The 21,939-nt window shown below is 36.5% G+C and overlaps 2 protein-coding genes across 2 annotated transcripts; both read left to right on the plus strand.

Annotated features, from left to right (window-relative positions):
- Positions 1–293: 293 nt before the first annotated feature.
- LOC127167809 (uncharacterized) lies at positions 294–4,514 on the plus strand. Its single transcript, XM_051114059.1, has 4 exons — positions 294–477; positions 645–865; positions 1,231–1,390; positions 3,804–4,514. The coding sequence occupies exons 1-4, from the start codon at positions 390–392 to the stop codon at positions 3,938–3,940; spliced, it is 606 nt and encodes a 201-aa protein (XP_050970016.1). The 5' UTR covers positions 294–389; the 3' UTR covers positions 3,941–4,514.
- Positions 4,515–14,614: 10,100 nt separating this feature from the next.
- LOC127167597 (putative C-type lectin domain family 20 member A) lies at positions 14,615–15,873 on the plus strand. The gene is made up of 3 exons (XM_051113722.1): positions 14,615–15,002; positions 15,469–15,554; positions 15,688–15,873. Exons 1-3 carry the CDS (start codon positions 14,615–14,617, stop codon positions 15,820–15,822), a joined length of 609 nt encoding a protein of 202 aa, XP_050969679.1. The 3' UTR covers positions 15,823–15,873.
- The last annotated feature ends 6,066 nt before the right edge of the window (positions 15,874–21,939 follow it).

Below are 21,939 nucleotides of genomic sequence, written 5' to 3' on the forward strand. Positions count from 1 at the left end.
CAAACTTCTACAGTAGTGTAAATAGGGTATGTACTCACAAAACGCTGCATCGGAAAATTTGTAAGTTCACCGTGAGTGTTTTAAAAACAACTGTTACGCGATCCCTCAGTAGTCTCAAAAACTACAAATGGCGACACGTCTACGTCACTTCCCTGGTTTGGGAAAAGCACGTAAAAGTCCTCCTACTACGTCTGTGTGCATGTCAACTTGTAGAGATACATCACATGTACCATGAAAAATAAAACTTCGGATGGGGTATGAAGTCAAATCTACTCCGAACCATCCCTTTAATAAAAAAATTTCACCCTCTTGCACACCACCCACCTCACTATGGGCCAGGAACGGCAGGCCCTCCACAACTCCCTCCACCCCCCGCACCAGCCCTCAACATGCGGCGAACAGAGGAGCCCTGTTCAAGCCTGACCTACAGACCAACATGGCGAGGGGGAAGAATGACTGATACCATTCCCTGCTCTGGTGAGCAATAACTGACAAATACTGGAGGGTCATTCTGTGCCACAACAAAACTTTGTCAATAACTTTTGTCAATAACTAATGTCAGTATTTTGAATAATGAGGATAAACGCTGTAACGTGATATATTTTTTGCACTACATTTTAGCTATATTTCATGTTTGTCAACAGCGGCTGAGGTCCACATCCTTAGCCTGCTGGAAACCATTAAACAGCAGCAAGACCAGCTTGTGGCAAAGGTGAACTACCTCAGCAGCAGGCTGAACAGCACCCCGGGGCCAGATGTTGAGATGCCCAACAATATCCATTTTCCCCTGGAAAATTTGGAGGCAGTGGAGGCATTTGAAATGTTTTTAAAGGAACCGTCGAATGGCCCAGCTCGACAGAAAGTGGTGAGTTTTCTTACTTAATATGAATGGTGCCATTAGGTTTATTGATTGTCCATGATTATTGCAAATATTCTATTGAAGCAGCCCTGAACAGGCCTGTCCTGAAATGCCTTTTCCCAGTGGTAAGATTCTGTCAGTGAGCAACAATCTCCCTGGTTTGACAGGTCATGAGGGTGTGAGCCAAGTACATGTTTAGAAAAAAAAAAAAAATTCTTTACACAAAAAGAAGAAACATAAGTTTTCTATCTTTTTGTACATTTCTGAACGCTTTCAACAGGAACAAAAACATTTTGAATGCAGCTTTAGATGCAACTTAAGCTTAATGTTTACCTTGCTTTTTATTTAAAAAAGATGTCTTTGCCTTTTAGATTTCTTCTTTAGCCACCATTGGAGGCCAGGATGTGAAGAGAGTGACCTGGAACATCTTGGGCAGGCTCTTCACAGATGAGGTGTCTCATCAGATCAACTGGAAGGGTGTTAATAACAAAAAGCCCTTCAGTAGGATGGCAACGAAGACCTTGCTTTTCAGTAAGTATATAATTCAAAGTAATATTAAATACGTTCAAAGTCAATAGTTTGTAAATGTTGGGGCAGCCTTAAATATTGTAGCAACCATCATACCAATATGACTGTGTAGCCTTTTTTAGACTGGCTACTATACCATATACCACATACTATATCGACTTTTTGTCGTTTAATGTCTTTTTTTTTTAATTTTCAATCAGGTAGGCCTATATGCCTGATGTTATGTTTAACACAGTGCATCAGTGAAAATCTGACAAGGTCACTTAATTAGTAGGGAAAATAGGCTACTAAAAAATTCCTGTTCACTATCAGGCAGTGCAATAATGATAATAATAAAAAAGCCTACCTTTCTGACATGCAGTAAATCTTCAAAATTGCTGTGGGATCCCCACTGCTGTGAGACTGCCTCGTTTTGATTCCTTCAGTTTGTTGCTGGCACTGAAAATGGCGTTGACCATGGGTGCGCTTCTAGAAAGTGGAGATACCAACTTCCGGCACAATCTTAGGTGAAACAGTGGCGTACCTGCACTTGTTTGTAAGAGTGCAACTATGGTCAAAGTTTGGGGATTGGAATCACAGTGGATTGTCATGTCAAGAGAAACGCACCCTAGGTGTGGGTAACAGGCCATCATGTTATTAAAGTAAATGCACTCAAACGTATTGGCTGCCTGGTGGTTGCGATAGCTTCGCTCGTGTACATTTGTCTAAATAAATAAATAAATTATAATAATAATAATACACACTGATGGAATGCAGTTTTGTGTGGGTTGTAAATTACCATGTGAGATGTATTTTAATTTAGTGTTGCTTTCGGAATGGTTAACCTAAAACTGAGGTCTCTGATGCAACATGTAGCTTGATTAAGCCGCTTTGGATAAAAGCATCTGCTAATACCTTGATGTAATGTTAACCAGGGCTGTAGTGGAGACTAAACGCAAGTAAATGGAGTTTACCCACCGCTCAAATGTCAGAAATATAGTTTATCCACCTGTTAAGAGTTTATGTAATGTAATGTAAAGAGTTTACCTCCAAATAGAATGTATGCATTACCCTAACAAACTTAAAACATTACAAAACCACACTGATTTATCCACATACAATATGTGCACTGATCAAGGAACCATTTAATACCACTGATATTATTTGAACATTTTGGATGTCTTTTTTAAATATCCAATAGTGAAAGGTGCAGTACACCTTACCCTGATCACAAATTCGTAGTTTACCCACCACAACCCTGTTTATAACTTTGTAAGTCATGTCATGAAACAAGTCATGTAAGTCATGTCTTACTTTGTAAGTTTCATGTTTCTCCTTAATGCCTATCTCATATATTGTATTGTGTAAGCATACTTGGCTTTGGATGTTATACACTCCAAAAAATGATTCGGTCTAAATTAATTTACTAATCACTTTGTGCGCAAGTTTTCATCTGCAGCAATACAAAGACCACAGACCTCAAAAATCAGTATATGAATCTCAACAATGGTGAGTCAAACAGCTTCATATTGCAATGCATGCTGGGTACCAGCATAGTTCATGACTCGCCCATGTATCCCAGCATGCACTGAGCATGAAGCATTTTTTTTGACTGTCACCATTGTTGATGGTAAGGTACTGATTCATACACTGAAACTTAATGTCTATGGTGTTTGCAATGCTGCAGATGAAAACTTTTTTGTGCACAAAATGATTTGTAAATTATTCAAATTATCATTTTTTACAGTACTACAAGATCTGAAGTTATTAACAAATCTAAAGCAATACAATATCAATATATAAAGATATTGGACTTGAAATGAAGTCGGTGGATAATTTTTTTTCACAACTCTTCTTCACTTGGCTTTGCTGGTTAAGCTTAATGTGTTCTACATAAAAACACCAAAATGTCAAGGGTCAAGAGCCCAACAACAGGAAACACTGGTCTCTTTGATGGTGATTTCAAACAAAACAATAAAACATCTAAACCTCTGTTAATTCACAATAAGAGCTTCTCTAGAAGTCTGATGTGAAGCTGATAAAGCTGTTTTAAGAGTTGTTTAATCAGATCTTAAATGATTTAATGTCTTTATTTCAGTTGATTTCTTCGGCTGTGGCTGAAGTTGTAGTTCTCGTGTTTCTCTTTCCTTCGGTGATTCTGCTTGATGATAACATCAGCTGTTCATCATTTATGATCAATCATCACATAATCTCATTAACTCTTTGCTGGGAATTATTACATAAATCTTACCTGTTTCATTCATGGTTGACTGATGTATACGAATCACATTAAGTTTATTGAAATGTTTTATGTTAAAACTAAGTAATCTAAACGGATGGAAAATTGTTAAGCAATTGAATTAAATAATGCAAATTTAGACTCACTTTTTTGAGTGTACATATCATAACATAAACACATCTGTCTGTTTGATTACAGGTGCTGTGAGGAAAAACACGCTGACACAGTCAGCCACGGAGGCGGAGGTCACCAAGCACGCAATCAGGTGGTTCAACCTGGCGACGGATCGGGCAACGAGGAGACGTGTCCTGCCTCCATCCACACAAATGGAGTAATAGGAGAAATAAGCAATAAAAAACCTTTTTATTGAACTTCTTTTTGTTCACCAGTTATTCATTTTCTGATATTTTAGCTGTGCATACAGCATTTCATTGAAGTTGTAGCCTAATAGATCAAATATTTTATGTTTGCATACATGTGACACCTATAAGGTTGCTCAATAAAGTGTTAACAACATTTCATCAGTTGTGTGTACATCATTCAGTAGGCTACTTAAAAACAGAATAGGCTATAACCTATAACTGTCCATAAATTTAAATATCAATGTTATGTTTCCATTGAGTAGTGATTAGTGATTGCTTTTGTACAATAAATTGATGTCTTGACTTGAACATTTTTTTAGGCCTATTTTCAATAGTTAGGTTAAAAATACAAGCTTAGGCCTGTATTGCTGTAGTAGCCTAGGGCTATTGATGGTTTTAGTTATATCCTATTTTATCCTAAAGCAAGAACAAAAGGGATTTTGAAAATTAGATAAACCGGTCCAAAACGGATCCGGGCCAGATGAGCCAGGATTTTTATGAGTCCGTTGCGAGTCTGCGGCGGATGTATGTATGAATTTGCGGGCCCAAAACGGACCCGCCGCGGAGGTAAGGTTTTAATCGCGGATGCGGAGCGGATGCAGCGCGGAGCCACGGCGGATCCGCGACCCGCCTTCGTTGCGGATCCGTCACTGCGCGCAAGTGGACGCCGATACGGGGCCGTTTCGCGGGTACGTTTCGGAAGCCGCGAGATCCGCCGCGGAGTCCTTTTGCTGTGTGGGTAAGTTCATCATCTGTGTACTCCGGCTCAAAAAGTAAGATTATGGCGAAAAACTCATCTCATTTTCATTACCTTTTTGTATGTAAACAGCGTTTACTTGCACTTCCTTAGTCTTTGTGTGTTCGCTTTGTAAACACTGGGTCTGTAGTTCTGTAGTCTGTAGAAAAATCATAATTTCTTCAAGACTGAAAACAAAAAGACATGAACATCTTGGATGACAAAGGGGTGAGTAAATTATTTGTAAATTGTTGTTCTGGAAGTGGACTTCTCCTTTAAAATTCATTGAATTCATGCTAAAGGCGGAAGTGAAGCTAGTATATCCTAAATGAGGAGCTCCAATCTACAATCTACAGAAACTGGTTTGGTCAAAACTGTGCAGTGCGACAAAAATCGATCTGAGCCATGAATAACGTTAACTGTACTAGTAGCAAGCGTGCAATGCAGTTTTGTGTGTTTTGAGACTGTTTACAAACCTGTTGTCTAACAAAGATATCATTTAATGACATGCTTTTTCTCCAAATTAACTTCATAACATAGTCAAGTATTTAAAATAACCTCTATCTGCGTTTTATTCAGCTACAGCAATAACTGGATTAGAGATTCCTGAAGTGTCCTGAGTACTATTACTTCCACTATGAAGCATATGTGGAGTTTCTGCACAAGGGCGCCCTCCTGCTTCCGAATTAGAAAGACCTTTATTGCCAAGTGTTCTACACACAAGGAATTTGTCAAATTTAGGAGCTTTCTGTACAGAAAGTACAAAAATGTAATTTACACACCAGTGAATTAAACTGTGTACTCAGTAATGCTCACAACACCCTATTTTGGGTAAAAATAGGAAAGATAATACTTTTCTCTAAAGAAACAGGATTTCCCTGAATTATCATCATTGATATAATTATTGAAATAAATACCAGAAATTATTGTGATAAATTTTTAAGCCCATTTTGCCCATCCCTAGAAACTAATTCCTGTCACAGCAAATCAGGGATACTCAAATGTTTCAGCTCATGCCTGGTCATTATATTGTTGGTCTTAAGGGAGTTCTTTCTATGACAGAAATTAAACTAAACAAGAATTGGACACAAAATGTGTTGGTGCTAACCTGTCCTAAAGTACAGATCCCTGGCTGGTGTGGATGAATGTCTGTGCTCACCTGAAAGGAGCCTGGCATCACCAACTTTGAACATTATGCTGGATAAGAGACACTGGTCGGAGGCTTTGCGGAGTTGTGAGGAGCAAACCACCTTCAAACGAATGCTGTGAAAACCAAGAAAGTTAATGAGAAAAAGGCAATAACTTTGATGTCTATATTTAGACAAGGACTAACAACGCTGAGGTGATCTACAAGACTGTTCTGAGCAAACTTCACTTGTCCCATCATTCTATCAAAGCTCATGTCTTGATCTAAACTGGAGAAGGCAGGATCCAAAAGACAGGCTTTTTTGCTGAGGTGGATCTCAAAAGTCTGGAGGCTTTTGCAGAAAGATGTTGTTCAAACTATTGACTATTTTGGATAACACAGTCTAACACTCTCCTACCATATTTGGACAAACACATCAGTGAAGTTGTATATTTATGTAACTTCTTTATTCTTTAACTTCTTTAAATAGGAAACAAATCAGACAAAACCTAAACTGGTTTGGCGTTATGAATTTATCCTCACCTGAACCATGTTCCGTAGTGTTCCTTCATTTAACTGCACACAGGAAGATAAATGGCGCCACCTGCTTGAAAAGTCACTAAATGTCACTAGATGACATCATGCATTAATTACCATATTCCAAAGGTCATCAGGTCATATTTGCATTCTGCTGTGTTTGCACCTCACAAACTCTCCTGTATGTTAATACAGACTAATTTTAATACATTTGGTCAAATTTACATGTATTTTCTGTTTCTGTTGTCAGACAACAAAATGACTATTTAATAGCGACTGAAGCGCCGCCATAAGATAACCCGCCAGTCATTTCCAAAATGATTTATAACTGTGACGTGGTCTGACAAAATAAGAAAAAAACAACGCCTGTGCTGTGATGTTGACTATACTTACATGTGACATTATCACTCACACAGCACACAACCTCTGGTTAACAAACCACAAGAAGAACATTTTCGGGTGAGATTTTGGCTAGATTTGTTGCTAGGTGTTTGTTTGTTTTAAAGAAAAATAAGTTGCTAAAGCAAACAAAAGTGACTGGGCATAACTGGCGTCTAAATATAACCATTTAAATGTCTTCTTAAAATAAAGCCATTCATTCTGCATGCTGTTCTCCATCCACTCAGAGAATCTTGAGAATTTCTACTAGAGAATTTTAATTAAAGATCAAATAATGCAATGTACAATATACTTACATTACAATAAACTGGTAAATATCAATAATACAATAACCATGAAAAATTAAATAAAATATTGACAGCAAATAGCACATTAAAAATAGCACATTAAGTTTTATTCCACTTGTGGGTTGTACGGATTTGACATGAATTCTTTTTAATTATATTTATTACTGTCTATGGCCAGATATTTTCTAATGCTTTGTTGACATTACACAGTTATGCAAGTTTAATAGTTCTTAAAGATTTGAATAAAAGGTTTAAGACTAAGGTTTTTACATTGTAAAAATGTAATTATGAAGAAATGTCAGTCAGTGTATACAGAGTCAGAATCGTTGTCTTTAATGAATGTGAATTTAGTGAGTCAAAGACTGTGTTGATTTCCAGGGAATCATTTTCCTGAATCACAACGACCTGTAAATAAAACAATTGTGCTATTACACATCATCTTTTTATAATTACTCCTATTTGTGCAGCATCACAAGTTATTGTACAGTTGTGAGTACACACTCACGTTTGCCAGCGTTCACTTTGCGCATCATTTCCCGTTTAGGGATTTGTGACCAACTCAGTGACACGTTTGTGAATCCTCTATCAGCCAGAGCAGATCCCAACTGAAAAGAACATGTTACTGAACTGATTAGATCAGAATATGACAATACACTTAAATCTTCCTCTCAACTTTTCTTGTGTCATGTCCCAAACAGAACTTTTGTAAAATCAAACTGAGAATGTTGTAAAATTGCTCATGTTGTAAATAGTTGACTGAAAAATCAACAGCTGATCAGACAGTGAACCTTGTGTATCGTAATTTAAACCAACTCTGTCTGTGTAAAACAATAAAACAATACCATTAGTGTGTCGCTTGTTTCTTCCACTCACCTGTTTCAGAACATTTCCTCTCATGGCAGAGTCAGTCAAATCATTGCTGGAGTGAAACAGCACTTTTACAAATGATCTTTTCAAAACAGGACCTAAACAAATATACAATTCAATGCACATAAATATATGAATTAGTAGAGTTTGGGTCCTCAGTGCTCCTCAATGTGTCTTGTTGACAAAAAATATATGACTTTGTCATACCTTCTCCATAAACCTCCACCTCACACAGAGTGAGCATCTTCATGTCTCCAGGAATGATCAGATTCACATAACGTCCCTCCATCCCACCGCATGAGTAGCTGTAGGACTCACCTGCTGGAATAGCAGGAATAACAGCACATCTACAAACAGAGAGAAAAATAAATGGAGAACAGAGTCACATTAATCATTTGCATTTGTGCTTGATGTCTCACGTTTCTTCAACCTCCAGTTTCTCACATGGGATTGCTGCTGCCGTTGTTCTCCAAAGTGTTTCCGATGCGAATCTCCGCTCCGTTTATTTGTTCTGCACAGCAGTCTTTTCTGTTGGTGATGACCACTCTGTTAACTCGGTAAATATGACGCAGATCCAGCCTCCACCATGGGTTTGTCTCACTGAGAGTCGAGGAGCATCCTGTATATATCTGCTGGAGACCACGATTACTGTCAATGGCCTTTTCCGCAAACCAGTCCCCAGATGTCGATGACTGTATAACGGCTCCTCCTACTGCCAGATTTCCTGGAAAATTAATAAACACCTGTTGTGACCCATGTGTATAGCAGTGGCGGCTACTGGTCTGTCAAATAGGGGAAGCTCATTTTCGGCCTACATCATAAAATTGTCTATTTATTTATTCAAAGAATGTGCCTTATTGTCATAAGTAAGTCACAATGCAAACAATCGTAAAAAAAAAAAGCTTTAGTTTTATTATGCAAAATATGATGTATTTTTTCTTTTAGTCAGATGCTACTATATAGTATAAATATTTTGCAATTTAAATAAGGTTATTATGGAGATTTATTTATTTATTTATTTATTTATAAAGTATTTTAATAGAAATATAAGGTTTCATTATGTTATGTTAAAATTTTTCAAGATTACTATTTATATATATTTATTTATTTATAGTCATCCTCCATGTTAATATTTAATGTAGTAATCTATATATATATTGATTACTACATTAAATATTAACATGAATGAATGAATGAACGATCTAAAAAAATATTAAACTCTGTAAAAGTGAAACAAGGAATGTGGTGTATAATTGTGTGAAATGTATGATGAAAATCAAGCAATTTCGCCAAGCAAATATAAAGAAATAGGTTGCAGCAGTTTTTATTTCGACTGAACTTGAGAAATCCGCGATGGGACTGAGCGCGAATAGCTCCAGCGATTCCTTATAGTACAAAATCGCTGTCAGTCAAAAGGAGATGCAATCTTTCGACAGACCCTCCAATCATCACGCAGAAGCTCGGCGTCCAGGCCAGCCCACTCCTCATTTGCTCCTCATTCACCCCCAGAGACGCTGAGCGTCCGTGGGCGGGACATAATCGCAGCGTTTATCCAATGACCGTCTAGTTTCAAAGCACTGAAAAAAAACGTTCAAAGCAGCCGCATTGAAGTCAATGGACGCTGGGCTTCAACGGGGAAATGCACTGTGACGCTACGGGAATGTATGAGAAGAAAATCAAGTCAGCCGACCTGCTATATCTAACTGATTCTGAACGAACTCGTCTTTGAGATGAACGTTTTCTAACGCATTTTTAGTCAATAAAATGTTAATACAATAGTACATAATTTGACCATTAATTTTGTGACATTATAGGGGAAGCTGAGCTTCCCTTGCAGTCTTAAAGAAATCGCCACTGGTGTATAGAGACAGAGCGACATGTCATAATCTGAAAACCACACCCACTGGGGGGAAGAACAATCTAACGCTTTCCATCGATTTTGTATTGCGGGAAGCTGCCTCATTGTCATTTCTGACTTATAACAAAAAACAGCGCAATGTCTAAAAACTGCTATGTGACAAGATGTACAGTAGACAAGCTAAAAAAAACCACAACTACAAAAAAAACAACTAAAAACAACTAAAAACAAAAACAAACAAACGATCGTTTAAGGAAAAAAGTAGAGCTCAACATGTCATATTACCCTGAGAACTACGCCCACTGGAGGGAAACTTAATCGTGACAGGAAATAGTCATTATTTTTAACCATGTCAAAGGATTATTTTACCACCCTGTGAAAACCTGAGAGGAAAAGATATATTGAGAAACTAAATTTTATCGGTTTATGTCAGTGCTCCTCTTCCTTACCTTTCTTTTGCTGGAGAAATTATCCAACTGAATGGCCCAACGTGAAATACCCTGACATCTACAACTGTTTGTGTCCTTAAACACTCGTTTTTTGGGATCGACATCTTATAAAAACGTAGCTCTGGGTTTTTAAGCTTTTTTACTGTACATCTTGTCACACAGCAGCTTTTAGACGTTGTTCTATTTTTTGTTATAAGTCGGAAATGACAAGGAGGCAGCTTCCCGCAATACAAAATCAATGGAGAGAGTTGGATTGAATGAATACTGTCATGATTTTTGGTGAATGTTTCAATAGTTCGAAAAAGTGATCTACAACAATGAATTACCTGCCAAAGTCCCATAGACTCCAACTTCACAAAGACTAAGAATCCTCTGACTTCCAGGAATATGAACAACCATGTAACGTCCCTCCATTCCACCGCATGAGAAAGTGACCGTGGCGCTGGCCCCAAGACTAGAAATCACACCACATCTACAGACAGAAATGTCATTCATTATCTGTTTCTGTTCATTCCTCACTACAGCTACAGAACTCAAAACAAAAGAAATATCCTCACATGGCATTGCTGTAAATGTCAAGGAAGTTCCCGATACGAATCACCGCCCCGTTAATCCTCGTAGGGTTGGTCGGTCTATTGGTGATGGTGACTCTGTTCACTCTGTATACTTTCAGTAGATCCACTCTCCACCACGGGTTGGTCTCAGTGTTGGTGTGGGTCCAGGAGTTTAACAATCCATCAAGAGCTAATTCAGGTATAGAGCCTGCGTAAACTGATGACTGACTGGTTTCGCCCCATAGTGCTGCGTTCTCTGAAAAAAAAGTTTCAAGGATAAAGCCCAGTAAGAAGTCACTGACTCTCTTTTTTTACTGAACTAATCTTTATTACTCATCATCAGCAATATGTCTACCACAGGGTCAGAAATGAAAGGTTAAGAGTGCAAAGAATACAGACAACGAGAGTCTTTTTCTTTTATTATACTGGATATCAAACATTTGTTATTACATATACTTCTAATCTAGGCCTATCTTGAAGGATTTGGTATGTCAGTGTTTCCCAACCAAATGGAAGAAGCAGGAGAGCCCCTTTACATTGCACCTACACTTTGTTAAAATGAGAGGATTTGCCAGCTTGCACAACTCAGCACTGAACAAAACTCTGGCATTTGAAGCAGTGAGTGGATTATGAGTTATGACCAACTTAAACGCCTCTGATAGGCCATTGCATTCATGAAATCAACATGTCTGTGATTGTTGTTGCTTAACATTGTACAAACATGTTATAAATAGAAACATTTGATGCTCTCCAGAGACCAACCACACACACCGGTATCAGGTGCCAGGGCAATAACTAACATGATTCATTAAAAAAATGGACATCAAAAGCTAAATTTCTGAGTATTTTCATATTTGACATTCAAACAGGATTCCAGGATTCCTACCTTCTTGTCCATTTGCTATTTCCTCAATCAATGAAAACCCTGTGGAAACAAGATATGTGAGTAGAACCAGGTTTTGTTGAATCACATTAATATATTAATTTTTGATTGAATTCACTTTGATACTTTTGCTAACAAAATACCATCTGAATAATAATGTTGTCATAAAATATTGATTTGTGGAATGACAATGGTGGATGAAACTACTGATGTATTAATAACAACATGCAACAAGTAAAAGACTGAAATCAAAAGTGGACGATTGGGATGAATCACTAGACATAAAGACCTTCAAACCATTTACATACACAAATGAGCATCTATTTAACATGCAATTTGTTTGGTAAAATAGATCTAACAAAATAAACTAGGAATAACTATTCTAGAGATGCAGTGACATGCAAAACCAAATGACACATTAAACTGACAGAAAGTGACTAAAGATATTTAAAATGTTACAAAAGTTTTCTATCTCAAATAAATAGTGGGTTTTGTTTCTTTCAATTCATCTGTGAATCCTGAAAAATAAAACGCATCATGGTTTTCACAAAAATAATGGGCAGCACAATTGTTTTCAACATTGATAATAATCAGCAAATCAACATAATCGAATGATTTCTGAAGGATCGTGTGACACTGAAGACTTGAGTAATGATGCTGAAAATTACGCTTCGATCACAGAAATCAATTACATTTTACAATCTATTCACACAGAAAACTGTTATTTTAAAGTGTAATACAATATTTTAGAATATTATTAATTTTTGTATTTTTACAACACATACATATAACAAGTACGTAATGCAAAACCATGATAAACTTAAAAATAGTTTTATTGAATGTATGAAAAAGCAATTGATCTAGATTATTCAGGTTTGTCTGGCAAGAAATTTCAACACTTTATGGTGTAAATAAACATGAGGACAAAATGAGCACAAACTAAACTACAGAGGAAAACCATTGCAGAAACCCAGTGTTAATATTAGTTTGAATCTAGTATAATATCAGAAACAAGAATGCTGTACATTACCCATGGCTGATGAAAGCCGTCTGTGTTTCTCTTAGGAGGAAAAGTTTAAATGCGCATCACATGACACACCTCGTCTCTTCTCCCCTCCATTACACTTGCCTGCGTTTCAGACAAACACACTGTATTTATTTACCTTGTCCTAATGTCTACTGAATGAATGTGAATTTTCTGCACAGTTGTTATAGTGGACATCTATATTCTCATGTATACTGCGCAAGAAACTTGAGATGGAGAATTGTGCAACACATTGTGTTTAGCACAGATTTTCAGGGTGTTTTTGCACTGCTGACAGTTTACACAGAAATCCCAAATCATATGCAAAAACAGACAAACAAAGCATCACATAAGCAGCTGTAAACTGTACAGCTGACACGCAGTCATGGTACTCTGCAGCCATCTTTAAAACCCCTCTCAGGCAGCTATTTCAGTCATGCAAGTACAGCTCCTATCTCCTTGGATGGGGAAATATTAAATTCTCCAAAGCAGTTCATCAGGCTTATGATTACATTTCATATTTGAAATTGCCAATGAAATCTGACAACAACCGTCTCATAAATGTTGTTTCTTATGCGCAAATAGCTTTAAAAAAATAAACAAACAAACAAACAAACAAACAAAAAAGCTTATTTGTTAGGCTATGTGCTACAGAGCCCCTTAAGGGACATGGTGGTAAAAAAAATCAGAGTGAGTGAAAAAAAAATTCAGGGTGGGAGGAAAAATATTTTTCAGATTTTTTTTGCGTTCTCTCACAAAGATTTTTGCGCTCTCTCGCAAAACCAGTTGAGTTCGGACAAACACTTCCTGTTAACTTTACAGCTTGTAGTGTTTCCTAGCTTTTTTCAAATCGCAATTGAGCGATTCATAGAGTTTGATTTTGAACTTGGACTCAAGTAGGCTATTATATAAATACATCAAGGCACGATTTTGGGACATTTTAAAATGTAAAACACTATAGGACCAAATTCAGTACACACCTTATATACCAGAATAGCCCAGTATATAAACGTAACCTGCTAAATTGCACGTTAAGCGTATCCCCCATAGAAAGGAAACTTAACGGGCCAATAGAGTATAAAAGGCAGAATTCGCAATTAGGCAATTAATGAAGTAATCCATTAAGCCAGTGGTTCTCAAACGTTCTAGTGGCGTACCCCCTACAGCATTTAACATTCTTCTGAGTACCCCCACCGCAGTCATTGGTGTCGTTTTAAACTGTCACTTTTACTTATCAGTGGTTTCTCAACTTGGCCGATCTCATTGTGATTACGTAATATAGTTCCACAGGAACCGATCACAAAGGCACCAACCTTGATGTGGAGAGTAATACAAGTACCTGAAGATTCACACTTGAAGAGCACTGCTATCTACAAGAAGGGCCAGAGCCAACTTCATGAGAAGTTTCACATCCTGCAACGTGTGCAGCAACTCACTGGCATGCCACCGCATCATCATGCAAACAGTCTCATATACAGCAACCTCAGTGGCGGTGCATATTGTTGTGTTAAGGCCCAAGTATAATTTTTCACGCATACTTTCAAAGAATAGTCCATCTGAGGTGTAACTGACATATGCTCGAATGTTTAATCTTTTTCAAGCATCTGTGCTATTTTTCTCCAGAAGTTATGATTGATAAAAATGTCTTTTAACTCAATGAAAGCAAAATAAAACTCTCTGAATCCAAAGATGTTGTTGTGTTGTACTTAAAATTTAACAAACATTACTGATAACAAATATAAGAAACACTACTTTTTAAGTAAACATAAATAAATAAATAAACAAAAAAATAAAATGTAATACAATAAACGGAAATCCTTTACTGTTTTCCCTGCAGATTATATGACAGTTAATGGTTTTTACGTGCAAAACCCGTATATTTTACAGTACTTTACAATTACATATAATGCAATATTGCACAATCTACATGTGTAGGTCTACTCCAATATTTTGTCTGTATTTTCTTCTTTTACCAGCTCTGATATTCTCACTGCGTCATGAGTTTGTCTACGTGCCCACGCCAGTGAACTGGACGTTTGCTCTGAATTACTGCAGACAGCATTACACTGATCTCGCCACCGTTGGTGACCAGGCAGAACACAATGAGCTGCTGAAAATTGCAGGAATGGGAAATATTTGGCTTGGACTCTATCAGACAAGAGGTGATGGAGTCTTTGTCTGGACAGATCAGAGTACCTCGTCCTTCAGACCCTGGGAGACTGGACAACCGTACAATCAGTTGTGTGTTAATGTTTACCAAGGAAAGTGGTACGACCGCGACTGTATAGGTCCGGTTCCTTTTGCTTGTTACATCGGTGAGTTTCTATTCAACATGCATACTTTGGCTTTGTTTCATTTTTTTTTTCTGACCTGCTGGTCAAAAGTTATGATATTTTAAGTAATGCCGATTTAATTTTTAAAATGTTATTTAGTATGTGTTTGAATTGCCAACACTAATGCTCAAAAGAAAAGGGTAAACACTGTTTGACTGAGCAAAATCTTCGATAGGTTTATGATTCAGTTATATTTTAAAGAGTAAGACATTCAATTATCAAGACCAAGTAAATACCAAGTATTTATCAAACATGATTCTTTACATGATTGTGTGGTTTTCAAAAACTTGCACTTTGAAAGGCATCTTCAAAAGTTGTGTTTTCAGGACCCAAAAATTACGCTGTTATGTAAATGAATGACCAGAATGCATAAAACCTTTTCCGTTTTTAGTTGAAAATGGTGTCTTGTAAATGGCCCATGAAAGATTCATTGATGTGTTCCCAACAGACAGGAAGAGACAAATCGTAAGAGTGGAGGTGAAATCAAGTCAAAATCTGAACAATCCTGCAGTGATGGCAGAGATTTTAGGGAAGGTGAGTCTCACACACATCATCAGGCAGAAACTCACATGGAACTTTCTAATCAACGATCAGGGACTCTATACCATTGCAGTCCCAATGGAAAAACAACACTAATTTCATTTACAACAATAAAACTGTTTTTCAGATGGAGCAGATACTGAAAGAAAAGGGTTTGGCACAATATGCTAAACTTTCATGGAGAACCCAGTCCAATGGGAATGTCTTCCAAAAGAAGTACCAGAAGAGTGATGCCACTAAACAGATTTGTGTTCCAAAATAAACATTTACCACCTGACTAATTGAACATGTATGTGACACACTATTCACTCATTTTAGCTGTTGACGGGAAATGCAGAAATGGTGGCATGTAATGTCCAACACTGCCACAATCAATTACTTACATCTTAAAATAAATGACACATACTGAAAATTGTTCAATAATGTTATATAATATTAACATAAAGCTGGGCTCACACTACAGGATTTTTGAAATCCTAATCGATTATGAAATCTGGTTGCAGTGCACACATAAGGAGAATCTTTGCAGATTATCTTCCTTGAAATCTTAAAAATGCACACACTACAAGATTTGAAAATTAGTGTTGGGTTCATCACCTAAGTCACTCTTTTTAGAGTCCGAGACGAGTCCGAGTCCAAACTTGGTGAATGGGACCTTAAGAGCAGAAAACACCATGTTTAAATAATAATAATTTCAATACAGAAAAACCTAATCAACCAATGTAAGTAAAACATTCTCGAGCTCAAGGCAAGTAAACACTCCATGTATTACTTATATGCAAAAGTATTAATGCATATATTAATGATAATATTTTTTTAAATAGAATCTTTTTTTAAAATAGAATTGTAGGGTTTTTTTTTTTTTTTTTTTTTTTTTTTTTTTTTTATGTAGGTCTATCCACCTTATTTTTCCGTAAGAGTGGGTGCAGCCATTTGTACATTTTTTTGTGTCTGGCTTCCGGTCTCATCCACTTCCAGCTATTTTTAGCTGCACAAAAAGCTCGGTTTGCTGCTTGATATTGCAAACTGGTGTGTCGTACCATATTATTTTAATGTATTATCTTAATCATGAACACACTGGTTTGTAGTGCAAACTGTTTTACCATTTACTGCGCTTCGATATTCTTCTCGTTATTTTCCTGTGGTGGATTACGAACCGGACGTCTAACACCGTTTTGTAAAATAAGGTGGATATAAAGGCTATTACAGAAATAGACTACAGACATTTAAGTAATAAATGTTAAAATAAAATACTGCAAAATCTTCACTGTATACATTAAAGATAATTCTTGTGATTCAGTCAAGAACAGTGAGTGATTTTCTCTTTTTCTTTTGTTGTTTGATCATTGTTTGACGCGGTCGGCTGCTGCAGGTTTACGCTGCTGTCGCTTTAAGATCTGACGCACAAATCAAATATTTTGACGCATCAGTATTTCTCCCAGCTGTTCAGGTTTACTTAAGACAAAACCGACTTCATTTACATGAACAGTCTCCAATACGAGCATGTGTGTAGCAATAACAGAACCTATTAGAAGCGAAAGAGAACTCTGCATTCGCACACTGACTGAGAGGCGCGTTCTGTGAGCGCGCTTTGAGTGTGCGCGCACTAGTGATGCGCGGATGGCGGTTATATCCGCAGGTCGGGTAATAAAAAAATGCATTCTGATTATTTGCGGGTGGGTCGCGGGAGGATGAGATGAATCAATAATGAGGCAAATATTAACTACATTTTCTAAAATATGAACCTGTTCTAAATACTTTTTTCAGGCAAACGATTTCATTTTTGTGTGTGTGTCTGTGTGTTCACCTGTTCGAGAAGTTGTGACAGAAAAAAAGACATTCCAGATCAAGTTTCAAGGGAGTTACGCCTGTGTTAATGCTACTGAGTATGGTAATATTTAGTAGTGTAGTGCAGTACCTGCGGATACCCATTTTTTAATCCGTCGGCTTTGCGTATACCCACTTCTAAATCCCCTCTGATGCGCATCATTCAGTAGTGTCCTGCATTAGCCAAAATCATGACAGGCCACCATTTCTAATTCAGTCGTATGTGAATAAATGCAAATTATCGGAATGTGGCGCCGGCTTCCTTTGAAATATGTTTGATGATTGCGCCTGACATGCGCCCGCGCCGTCCGCGCCGGCACCAGATTTGCCGAGTAGTAAAATTAACAATTATTATTGATTACTAATTTGAATCAGTACATTATAACGAAAACAATACCTTAAAAATGAAAAGAATTAGATTTTTATGATCTGACATTTCTTAAACTGGGTGAACCCCTGTAATCTTTTGTCCAAGGATCCAGTAGATGTTCAAACACCCAATTGATTTCATCAGAGACTGCGGAGAGTCACGTCCAGATGTCAGTTAACGTTATTATTTTTAGCGTGGCTTTGGCTTAAAAGCACGAACGATTAAGCTTATATAAGTGTGCAGCGATGTGCAGATCAGCTGAATCAATCTGCTGTTAAAAATGAACCATCCATTCATCATATCATCATGCAAAACTAAGAATTAGAACAATAGTAAACGACGATCGGGTGCGGTTATCTAAATCAGAGAAAAATACAGGTGCGGGTGGGTGGCGGGCGGATAATTTATTTGAAGCTGCGGATTCGGGTGACATTTGAGCTCATGCGCGCATCTCTAGTGCGCACATAATCCCGTCGGCTTTCAAGTAGCCTACTGGACAAGACTTTCGTGATAATGCATCGAGTCAGTGACATTTCCGTCAACGGTCTCTGGACTCGGGATATTTTCCGAGTCCGAAAGGCTTGAGTCCGAGTCAAGTCCGAGTAAAAATGCATCCGAGTCCGTGACAAGTCCGAGTCGCCTAAAAATTGTACTCGAGACCGGACTCGAGTCCGAGTACGAGTCCGAGTACCCCAACTCTATTATTTAACATAAGAACATAAGATTTGTTTGGTAAAGTATATCTTAAAAATAAGCTAAGAACTATCCTAGAGATTAAGTAACAAACAAATCCACAATCTACATGTTTCACATAAGTAAATTCAAGAACTTCACTCTTGTATTCAACAAGGACACATTAAACTGATCAAAAGTGACAGTAAAGACTTATAATTTAAAAGTATTTATAATGTTACAAAAGATTTCTGTTTCAAATAAATGCTGTTTTGAACTTCCTATCCATCAAATAACCTGCAAATAAATGCATCACGGTTTGGGCAGCACAACTGTTTTCAACATTGCTAATCATCAGAAATGTTTCTTGAGCAGCAACTCAGCATATGTGACCCTGGACCACAAAACCAGTCTTAAGTCGGTATGTATGTAGCAATAGCCAAAAACACACTGTATGGGTCAAAATTATTGATTTTTCTTTTATGCCAAAAATCATTACTGTCATGTTCCATGAAGATATTTTGTAAATTTCCTACTGTAAATGCATGAAAACTTAATTTTTGATTTGTCATATACATTGTTAAGAACATTATTTGAAGAACTTTAAAGGCAATTTTTTCAATATTTTGGTTTTTCTTTTTTTGTTTGTTTTTTTTTGCACCCTTAGATTCCTGATTTTTAAATAGTTGTATCTTGGCCAAATATTGTCCTATCCTAACAAACTATACATCAATGTATAAATCTCAATTTAAAAAAAAATGACCCTTATGACTAGTTTTGTGATCCAGGGTCACATATTGAAATGAAAACTTAATTTTCATGTGACACTGAAGATTAATGTCCCAAATTACATACCACAATACTAACACCATGATTAAAAAAAAAAAAAAAAAAAAAAAAAAAAAACTTCAAAAAAAAAAAAAACCCTAAAGAATATTTAGGTTTCTTTGGCAAGAAATTGAAAAGAAACACTTAACAATATGATGTAAATCCACAGTTGAGAGCAAGATGAGTGCAAACTAAACTACAAACGGAGAAACACGTCTTAACAGGGGATCAGAGCAGAAATCTCAGGGTTAAAATTAGCGTAAATCTAGTAAAAGAGCAGAAACACTAATTTTGTGATTTACCCAGTAAGATCCACAGACTCTTGCAGAGCTTCTTCATGGTTGATCAAATGCATCTGTTCTTCTTTTAGGATGGAGAGAGTAAGTCCCATCAGCTTTCATGGAGGATGATTTGTTTAAGCGCGCATCACACGGCCGACCTCATCTCTCCTCCCCTCCAACAAACTGACCTTTTTCTCATGATCACATATAGAATATAGACGGTCGAGTAACAAATTTTGGTTTCCATTCATACTCAACATAAAATAATTAAATGAGCTGAGTAACGATGTGTAGTGTGCAGTGGAGCCTCCATATAGCAATCTGAACATTTTTATATCCGTGTTATTATCTGGATTCGGATAAAATCCGAAAATGAGTGGGACTTAAAATTGAATCTTGTCAAAATACACGTTTTAAAAGTAATTCTGTTCCTTTCATAGCTTTCATTTAACAAATATGCCTTGTAGAAGTTGTAGAAATTGTGGTTAAGCTACTCTTCATTGTCAGAACATGACAAACACTTGAATAAAAACTTGCTGCAATCTGTAATAAAAACATATGATTTATTCAAGCATATATTAGTAATGAAGTCAACAGTTTAAGTTAAAATATAAGGAATTTGTAATACAGTGCATATGTTTAGCTAAGTACTCAAGTTTTTTTTTTTTTTTTTTTTTTTTCTTCTAACTAACTATTGAGTTTATGGACATTGAATGGCTACTTTGAGGTAAATGCCAAGTTATGTTACATTATTATTATTTAAAATTAGTTTTATTGACATATTTCCAAGGTTAAACACTGTTTGAGTAAACACCTGTCAAGTTTCAGATTTTGGACTTTTTGGTTTTTCAGACTAGTGGAAAGAAAACATGTCAATAGATTTCAATTACAATACATATTTTTAAAGGCCGTTTTCTCAAAATGAGTTTCTCCTACACTGAGTCATAAATCTCCACTTACACACACCAACTTTACATTTTTATTCCCGTCTATATCCTGAAGGGTTTAATACAGGGATTTGTTCATAAATATAATTTGCTTTATTATATACAACATTATATTCCCCCCCAAAGTTGTGAAAATATATTGTTTTTTGTTTTTTTGTCTGTTCTGAGCATTTTCCGAATTATAGTGACAAAAATTAGTTCCCCAAAATTCCCTCTGTAAAAGCTTTTGACTAATAAAAAGTAAGAATTTTGAAACTGACATCATCCAGTGTTTAGATTTTTTGTGTATATTAGTGTATATTTTATTAAAGAATGTCTCATTTGCATATTTAAACCTAATATTTTAGAAAACTTGTAATACAAAAAATGTCTGCAATTATTAATGTACTCAATCAACTGTGTCAGTTAAGTCAGTGTCTTGCCTTAAATGAGAATGTTTCATTGCTGTTGCTGTTTTCCTACAACACGTCGAATGTTCATTAATGTTTATTTCATGCTGGAACTAGTCGTAAAGTGGAAGGGATGACTGGCTAACGTGCTGCTTGAACTGATCGATCTGTCACGCCAACCACAATTATTTCTTAAATTTTGCAATAAAACTAATATAATTTAAAAGCTGAAATTTTGTTAATTATTGATCAAAGCAGAAACCTTACTATTGTAAAAGTTACAACAGTTCTAAGATCACAAAAGATTGTTAAAAATTCAGAATGACCCTGCAAAACACACTGTGTTCAGCACAGAGTTTCTGTTGCTTTACACAAAGGTCAAGTGCAAAAACAGACAAACAAATAAGCTTCAAACAAGCAGCTTATTTGCTTATTTTAACATTTACATTTTACGACTTTTACTATTAAACATTTACACCCTCCCCTTTTCTGTAGATACAGTAGTGAAAGATAGGATCATTGTGAATATTCAAAGCTGTTCTCAGTCTGAGGTGCCAAACAAATGATCGCTGGGAATCCTTGTTTAAATAGTGCATACAGTAAATTTGTCTGCAAATATGACATTTTAGACAACATTGTGCTTGTGATGGTACTGTAACTCAGAAAGAAAGTAAGATAAGATATGTTCTGCTTGGACAGATGCTATAGTAGTTGAAATAATAATTCAGAAGACTTACCACAACAAGCTACAAACCCGGGCCATCAAGATAGAATCTGTGTCTATGGCAGTAAGTACATCAAGGCGAACACATATTGTGGTAAAGCAATTAAAGATTATCCCCCATTTCTTCTCTGGTAATTTTATTTTGAAATGGCCCAAAACAGTCAATGCCAGTGCTACAGAATGTTGGTTTCTTACGTCTCAACCTTAAGTGCATTTCACGAAAAGCAAATATGGACGCAAGTTCTGTTGTTTCCAATAGAGTTCAACGGAACTTGCAGCCACAAAAAAGTAAGGGGAAAAAAAGTGTTTTACAGCTTGGTGTTGAACACTGACACAAGAAT

This window comes from Labeo rohita, chromosome 7, assembly GCF_022985175.1.
Source record: "Labeo rohita strain BAU-BD-2019 chromosome 7, IGBB_LRoh.1.0, whole genome shotgun sequence".
Classification (NCBI taxonomy): domain Eukaryota; kingdom Metazoa; phylum Chordata; class Actinopteri; order Cypriniformes; family Cyprinidae; genus Labeo; species Labeo rohita.